At 31.7% G+C, this 8,546-nt stretch overlaps 1 protein-coding gene across 1 annotated transcript; it reads left to right on the forward strand.

The window, feature by feature from the left end:
* Nucleotides 1–3,410: 3,410 nt before the first annotated feature.
* Nucleotides 3,411–8,340, forward strand: LOC132628811 (F-box/FBD/LRR-repeat protein At1g13570-like). The gene is made up of 3 exons (XM_060344575.1): nucleotides 3,411–3,463; nucleotides 4,592–5,477; nucleotides 8,332–8,340. The coding sequence occupies exons 1-3, from the start codon at nucleotides 3,411–3,413 to the stop codon at nucleotides 8,338–8,340; spliced, it is 948 nt and encodes a 315-aa protein (XP_060200558.1).
* The last annotated feature ends 206 nt before the right edge of the window (nucleotides 8,341–8,546 follow it).

The raw sequence follows: 8,546 nt of genomic DNA on the forward strand, positions 1-8,546 counted from the left end.
TATTTGAGTGATTTTTGAAACATAAAATAAAGTTAAGTTACTATGATGGTTAATTTTTCAAAATAGTTACTCACTCGAGAAATTCAATCAATGTGGAACGAAGAGCTAACAACTAATCTCACGTAGGGGATCATTTCCATTCCATTGGACCCAAGTAACTTCATTCCTCGCCGTCATAGATCTCGTCATCGTCGTCCTTTTCACAGGCAATACCTTGTCATTGCGATGCAAGAGCCCCCATCTCTCTGCCCTAAAACCACCAAAGATACATAAAAAGACAAAGTATCTGTCCTCCATTAAAATACCCTTTCCTGCGATAGAAACGAGAGTAGATTGAAGGGTCAGAGGTTGCCGCGGTCAGATTCTGTCGAGGTCTTCCATTTTGACAACTTCTTTCTATTTTTTGTAATATTTTTTATTTATTTAAGTTTAAATCCACGTGTCTATCATTTTATTTGTCATTTGGCATGTAAACTACACGCACCTTTGTTGTTTGGCTGCATATTAACTTTGTGTCCAAATGGCACAATAAATGTCTTTTTGAAGGGTTCAAATGGTAGGAATCTCAATTGACGGGTCTAAATAAATTCCACGAACACGTTCAAGGGTTTTTCTATGTGTTAAGCCAACTGAAAATATTTATTTAATACTACAGTATGAAAATTGAAACTAAATTTGAAAATCTAAGGAATACACTTAAGCATGTTCTTTTATCTGAGAGCATTTATTCTGAAAAAGTTTCACAAATAATAGCACTTGCAAGTGAGGGGTAGTTTTCCTACTATGACCTTGGTGATACTCACACTCAAGAGGTTGGACACTTCTTCCAAACATAAATAATAATTTGTGTTAGCACTTGCAAGTATGCAGTAGCTAGTCCTCACCTCCGTGGCACTCACTCGTTGGCAATTTTTCCCATCTCGTAACAAAATATAAAACGTTAACACTTGCAAGTGTGGGGATAACTGACGTAACCCTAGGCTTGGTTGCTTCCACACTTGGGGAGGTTGACTATTTGTTCTAAGTCTTATGTAAAAATATTTTATCTAATCTGAACAGAGTCAAGAAGTGCAAGCAAATGGAATATAAGCTATCAATTAAATAAGAAAGGAATTTAATTATTTCTGACAGTCTGAGTTAAATGAAATATAAATTGGTTGGCTGAATGATTTAACTGAATTATCATGTGGAGCTGTTCACTTTCTGAAAGTAATCTGTAATGTAATTAAACTGTGGGAGTTTTCGCTTTCATATTTGCTTTGTGGAAGAAGACCTAATGCTCAAAACCATCAAAATTCTTTTTCATGAAATCTGAAATTTATACCTATAGTTGACCGTGTGACGATCGCGCATTGGAGTGAACTAAGCTACTTGCTACACTAAGCCGAATTCTAGTCCACGTGGGGGCCGCAAATTATAACTTAAATATGAAAATGTGATATTATTTACCATATTGTGACCTATTACACACCTATATATCACTTTTTCATATATTAGGTGTGTAATAAGTTACTATTAAAGTTTAAGTGTGATATCGACATTTGGAATATAGTTTAAGGGTCAATCTATGTCTTTTTCCTTTAAATAATGATTTATTAGTCTAAAAAAAAATTATACCAAAAAGATGTGTGTCAGATATACTTGAAAAAAAAAAAAGATTCACGTAAATTAAGTTGAGATGTCTAAAAGTTATTTGGCTACAAGTTAATAGGTAAACAATGTATGAAACCTGTGTAATAAGATGTGTGTGTGTGAGAGAGATCGCTCTTAACCAAAAACAAATTATGCAGGCCGTATTTTTTCAATTAAGCACACTTTCTGATACTTAAATTTGATTCTGTAGAGGTATTGATCTAGCCTCCCCTTTTGGTGTTTTCCTATTACTCAATAATAATAATAATAATAATAATAATAATAATAATAATAATAATAATAATAATAATAATAATAATTTATTTGACAAAAAAAGGAATAGAAATCAATTTAGGTACCTACTCCATTTTGTCTATCAAAAATAATACTCCTACTTTCATTACTGAGTTCAACAAACTCTCTAAATAGCATAAAATTTTAAAAAGCATACATGTAACCTTTAATTAAGATTAGATCATATTAGACACGGTGTGTAAATACTCTGGATATAGAATAATTTGATTACATATAGTAATTATTTAAGCTTTAGATAATTAAAAATTTACCGCTTTTTGCTTCAAAGACACTGATGAAAGAACTTAGTAAGGAAATCAAAATTTGAAGTCAACCACATAAATTATAGATTATTGTAATACGAATATATTCATTGAATAAAAGGAACATACACCCAAATAATTGAAAAATTAATTAATTACTAAAATTGAAATAACTTCTCATATTTGAAATCTATAAAAAGCTAGTCAGAGGCAAGACATTTCATATTCGTTGTTCTCTGTCTGTCTGATTGAAATGACGAGGTATGTTAGGTTTTCCTTTTCGTTTCCTTTTTCAGTTTTGTTTTTATAGAATTTACTCAATCTATGGCTACTTGTCTTTGATTTCTTCTCTTTATGACTAGCATTTTTGCAAGTCTTGAATGTTGTGTGTAATTAGTTACGAAGTTTAAATGAATCTGAATTGATGCCATGTTCCAGTATAGATCTCCTCTTTTTTTTGGGGGGGTGGGGGGGTGTTGGGGGGGGGGGGTTGTTGTTGTTGTTGTTGTTGTGACTTGTGGTATTTCAGAGGAATTGTAATTTGTAAACATGGTTCTCATCAAGTCCATGACTTAGGGCAGCCAGTTCATTTGCTCTTTATTAGCTTTTCTGAAGTAGTTGTTTATAGTATAACCATGTAGATCAAATAGTTTCTGAATCTCTTTGACGTAGTTCTTAAATTTTTGTATTTAATTTTTGTTTGTTCTAGTAAAGATACATTTATGTGGATTGATTTAATTTATGTATGTTGAAATCTGTAGTGCATAACATTTTTTTCTTTTTTTAGACAATGTGAGTGGCATAAAGTAGGAAGGGGTTCCGGGGGGGGGGGGGGGGGGGGGGGGGTGGAGGATTACATCAGGTTAGTTTTGGAGAGTTCAAATGCAGAGAGGATTAAGTTTTCGAGACCGTTTTTATTTTATTTTTTAAATTAAGATGTTTAAGTCTCTATAAATCTGAATATCAAGTCGTTATATTCAAATATGGATAATGAATGAGTAAGATTATTAGTTTTCTTAGATTATTCATAATTTATTTTAAATTAAAAAATTTAATACATATAAAATTTTAAGTTGTAGTGGTTTGTGGTGATTGTGCGGTAGAAATGATGGTGACTATATAGTTGGCAGTGGCGATTGAGATGGTCTAGGTGTTGATGGCAGTAGCTAGCTAACAGTGGTGATGGTTGACACTTGACATTTATATTAGTGGTGGTTGACAATGGTGATGGTGGTGATGATTGGTAGTCGTCGTGGTTGTGATCGATGCTGGAGGTGATTCGTTGTAGTGGCCGGTGGTAGTGATTGGTGGTTGATAGAAGTGGCTAGTAGTAGTAGTTGACACTGGAATAATAATTATGAGGATGGAGGTGGTTAGTGTGGTTGTGGCTGGTGATAGTGGTCGGTGGTATCGGTGTTTAGCGATAGTAGTGGTGGTGGTGACTGGCGATTGTGTTGATTGGTGGCTAGTGGTGATTGTGGATAAAATACTAGTGCTGAAAGGTCGACTTCACAAAAAATTTCAATTTAATAGCCTATTAATAATATTAGGACTATGTATGAGATATGAATAATCCAAATCCATCCAAACTCATTAAGTGATTAAATATTAAAAAAATAAATGAACAAAAAAATTTGAGGTCTGAACTATTCAAATTCAATCCTCCTTTAAATATAAATATTTAAGATCGTTGTCAATTTTTTTTTTTTTTTGGCTGAATGTTATAACATATACTTAAAGCAAGTCATCACAAAAGACAAGTTCGCTAACGACCACGTAGGCGTTATTGCAGCAATAGCTACTTAACATACTAGAGCTATGTACATGAATATTCTTATAAAAAGAGTTCCTAACATATCTATTATCTATCCTCATTTCCGTGTATGTAAGCAAATATGGAAGGCACTTTTACTAGTAGCACATTCCCAAAAAAACTGCTTCATTGCTATTCTTTCGGAAGAGTTTAAATAGGTATGAAGTTTCATATCTCTTTAAATCACCGTGTACATTTAGGGGTTGTACATATATACATGTATTCCAATATTATTCACTGTCGTGGCTTCGCTATTAGTTGCTCACTTTATAGCCCGACAATACATTGACTATAGTCTATCAAATGAAAGAGCCTCTTTCTTCTTTTTTAAGACAAGAATGAGAGTACATTCAAAATATTTAAGACATGACAACAGCCTTATTTCTTAAAGGTTTAATTTGACTCTATAAAGTGTTTATTGGTCGGTTGTTTCATCTATATGGATCTTATTTAAGATTTTCATTATATTAAATTATAATTTTTACCCTACTAGCTTTTGATAACTTTGAGTTGCAAAGAATAATTAAGAAAGGCTCATTTTTTATTGTCCACTACTATGTACTGAAGCTTTAACTTGTTTTGTAACCAGATTAAGGAGGAACCGTGGAAGATCAACAAACAATTATCTTGCCGAAAACAATATGAATTATTACAATGTAGGATGTGATACTGATAGACTATCCGAGTTGCCACGACACCTCATAGATGATATTTTAAATCATATGACCATCAAGGAAATTGCTAAGATGAGCGTGTTATCACGAAAATGGAACCGTATATGGTCTACACATCCAATTATCGTGCTAGATCGCTGGTTTCATGAGGAAATAAATTGCCGAAATCGATCATCATCCTCTGACATTTTTGACTTCAAAAGTATTGTCAACAACATCATTTTGCAACATACAGGCCCAATTGTCAAGTTTATCCTTGACATATCAGGTGTAGGTTCAGATGACCGGGACATCAATTCATGGCTACGATACGTCTCCAACAATGGTGTTAAGGAACTTAGAATCGAAAATTCAATCCACTCCACATATACTTTGCCATATTTCTTATTCAATTCTGGAAAATTGAGTCATTTGGACATCACCAATTGTGCCTTCAAGATGCCCCTTGCCGCTACATCATTTAAGAATCTTGTGAGGCTTGATCTAAACCAAATAAGCTTTGACCCAACTTTGGTGTATACCATCTTTGAGGCTCCACTGCTCCTGACCATGTTGTTTACAAATTGTAATGGTCTCCAGTACCTTAATATCTTCGCGTCGCAGCTACTTGGCTTGCACATTGTTGATAGTCATTATGTTGATTTGAACATCCTCAAAGCCTATACTGAGCTGAAAGTGTTGACTATTGTGTCATGCGACAAAATCCAGCACAATGAATTTTGGAGAAGGTTTACATTGAAAGAAATTATTTGTTCGTTCCCTAAACTTACCGGGTTTTGCTTCAACAGTACTTTCTTCAAGGTAAGTTGCATGCAAATTTATTATTTTATTCTATTCCATATATGTTTCATAGTAAATATGAGCCAGAGAGATATGAATATATCCATTTCATGTCAAAACAAATTATCTATTGTACATCGGCTCCTTTGATAAGTCTGATTACCCATAGCGGAACAATATTTTGATAAATATCAACTAAGTATCGTAAGTAAATGTAAAATTTACTTGGCATAGCTTACATTATTACCTATTTATGGAACATAACTAAACTTTACAATAATTATATTTAGTAGCTAAAATATAACATATTTACTTCCTATAGCTACCACTTTTTTACCACTCATCTGATAACTTCCCACACCCCTAAATTTAAGCAAAAAAAAACGTCCCTCTCTCCTATCCCCCTAAATACATGTCATTATGCCCAATATCCCTTAATTTCCTCCAATTTCAAATCAGTTTTATAATAGTTCAACTTCCTTGTTTATCTCTAATTAACTACTCATTAATTTCACTCATAATTCAAATCTTATTCCCAAAAAAAGGTAAGAGTCTATACTGATTTTTACGTTTCACCGTGTATTTAACTTATATTTTCGTTCTTTTTTCACTTTGGATTGATATTTTAATAGTTGTTTTTCATATATATTTTGGCTATATTTTTAATTGTATTTTGATTATTATGTTCAATATTACTTATTCTGGTTGTTGACTATATTTCAGATATATTTTTCATATATTTTGACTATATTTAGAAAAAATTCAGAAAAACAAAGTTGCAGTGAAAATATTGTTACATCAATTATGACTATATTTTGGCTATATTTTAATTGTATTTTTTATTATTACGTTCAATATTACTTATTCTGGTTTCTGTTGACTATATTTCAGATATATTTTTCATATATTTTGACTATATTTTTCAAAATTTCAGAAAAATCAAAAAAATAAAAATGGTGCAGTGAAACCGTTGTTACCTCAATTATGAACTCAACTTGAATTCGATATTTCAACAGATGAATTCAAATATATATTCGTCGTTTAAAACGAGCTCCGTTCACTGGTTTGATATTGTTATTTTTCAAAGTTTTTTGATGAACTAGTTTTTGAACTTTGTTTTTTGGGGTTAAAACTTTGAATGTACTTTTTGAATTCAATATTTTTTGAATTTGTTAGCTGTTTGAATGAGATATGAGATCATATATGGAATGGGAGGATATTTGCGCGAATCAGGGAACATTAAAAACTGATTTTAATTTAAATTGGAATAGATTTTGTTTCCATAAATATAGCACTTTCAGTTTTCTCAGCATGTGTATTTCCGTTATACTTATTCTATATTTAAGTCGATGCATCTACTAGCTAAATATAGGTCCTCTAGCTACGAATTGTAAATGTAGAACATATAGTTATAGGTTGTTAGAAGGAGCTAAAAGGTAGTTGTTTGTGAAAATTTTACTAAGTAAATTGCTCCCAATTGTTCAATCATTTGATACTCAAAATCATTCTTTCATAATTGATCATTATGAGTCAGACCCCATAGAATTTAATCAATCCTATACTCTGTCGTTTTATAGCTATATTAAAATGTTAAAAGTCCGTCTCTCATTCTTTTATTTTTTTTCTTTTAAAGTTTGTAGTTCCACATGTTTTTCCAAAGAGGTTCGGGGTTCCTCTAGAGAATTTGTTGGAACTCAAGTTAGGATTATGCTTTGCTGATGTAGCTCAGATTTCAGCGTTGATTTGCTTACTTCAAAGTGCCCCCCGATTGCATACACTTCAAATCGAGGTAATTAACTAAGAGCTGAATATATACTCTTATTATTGATGCTTCTTTGGAACAATGATGGTCACTTGTGCTACATGTAGCACCTACAAATCGTTTAGTACTAGAAATGTTACATTATTCTTTTTTGAAAGCGTACATGAAAATCCTGCAAATCGTTTTATAAATCTTGATATATCTTTCCTTTTGTTTTTTACTCTTATTATTCTTAAAAATGAATGATGCCTCAATGGGAAAAGCTTTGTATTTATAATACAAACTATTTGGAGCAAATAAATGACATGCATGCCTTGATCATGACATCATTGTCATCAAAGTTGTGGTGGAAATAGTTATTGGCTTATCAATCAAGAAATCCTTACCTATGCTACTAACTGGTTCTGTTTAATGAATCATATACTCAGTTTCATTTTATGTGTATCAATAATTGACAGAGTACATACATTAGCCGTTTGATTGGAGGGATTAAATGGGTTTATTCCTGTGTAAATTTTGGGATTAGATCTTTCATGTGTTTGAATGAGGATATCAGCTAAAATCATGATCAATCTTATACCATATAGAAGGTGGAATAATAATTTCGGTTATAATTCAAGGACTATAATCCCGATTATAATATCAGTATAACCTAGTTTTGAATCAAACGATTAAAGAAATATTTGTGAAACTTATCGTGTTAAACATATCATGATATTTGTATTGCTATAAAATCATGTCATTAAGGATAAATAGAAAATTTATAATTAAACTATTTTCGAATATAGATATATGTCAATTTTTTAACAGATTTGAAAAAAAATGTCACACGAAATGCAACAGAGACAGCAATATACTTTTTGACTTTCAACAGATTGTGTACTTAATATACGGTCACTTAAATGCAGTTCATTTACCATATGAAGGTAGCTTGGCATGTCTTTAGATAAATTGTCGATTGCGATTGAACATGCTCATTTACATGAATTTAAATTCTATATACTGATAATGTAAAACAACCATCAATGTAACTTGACCTTTTATAGCTAGTTACTTACCATATATATCAACTAATGCTTATTAAATAATTACATGCAATATTAACGTTTTTAGGTGAACTGATTTTTTAAAAATATACGTTTTTTATACCGTCCTATATATCATCAGTGTTTTGGGTTTCATAGCATCTTCCATGCATCCTTTTCTTTCCTATGCTACTAATTTCCTTTATTTGGATCACCAAAATTACTCATATATGTGGTATATATATATACAGCAAAAACTCTCAAATCATGTCGAGCAAATTGAAATGGACGCAGTTACAGAAT

The sequence above is a fragment of the Lycium barbarum genome, chromosome 2 (assembly GCF_019175385.1).
Source record: "Lycium barbarum isolate Lr01 chromosome 2, ASM1917538v2, whole genome shotgun sequence".
Lineage (NCBI taxonomy): Eukaryota > Viridiplantae > Streptophyta > Magnoliopsida > Solanales > Solanaceae > Lycium > Lycium barbarum.

What these genes read in the sequence shown, in the direction of transcription:
- LOC132628811 (XM_060344575.1), top strand. Translation starts at nt 3,411, where the DNA reads ATGGTGATGGTGGTGATGATTGGTAGTCGTCGTGGTTGTGATCGATGC. An exon ending in GGTTGTGATCGATGCTGGAG is followed by an intron (nt 3,464 to 4,591) that starts GTGATTCGTTGT and finishes TTTTGTAACCAG; the next exon opens with ATTAAGGAGGAACCGTGGAA.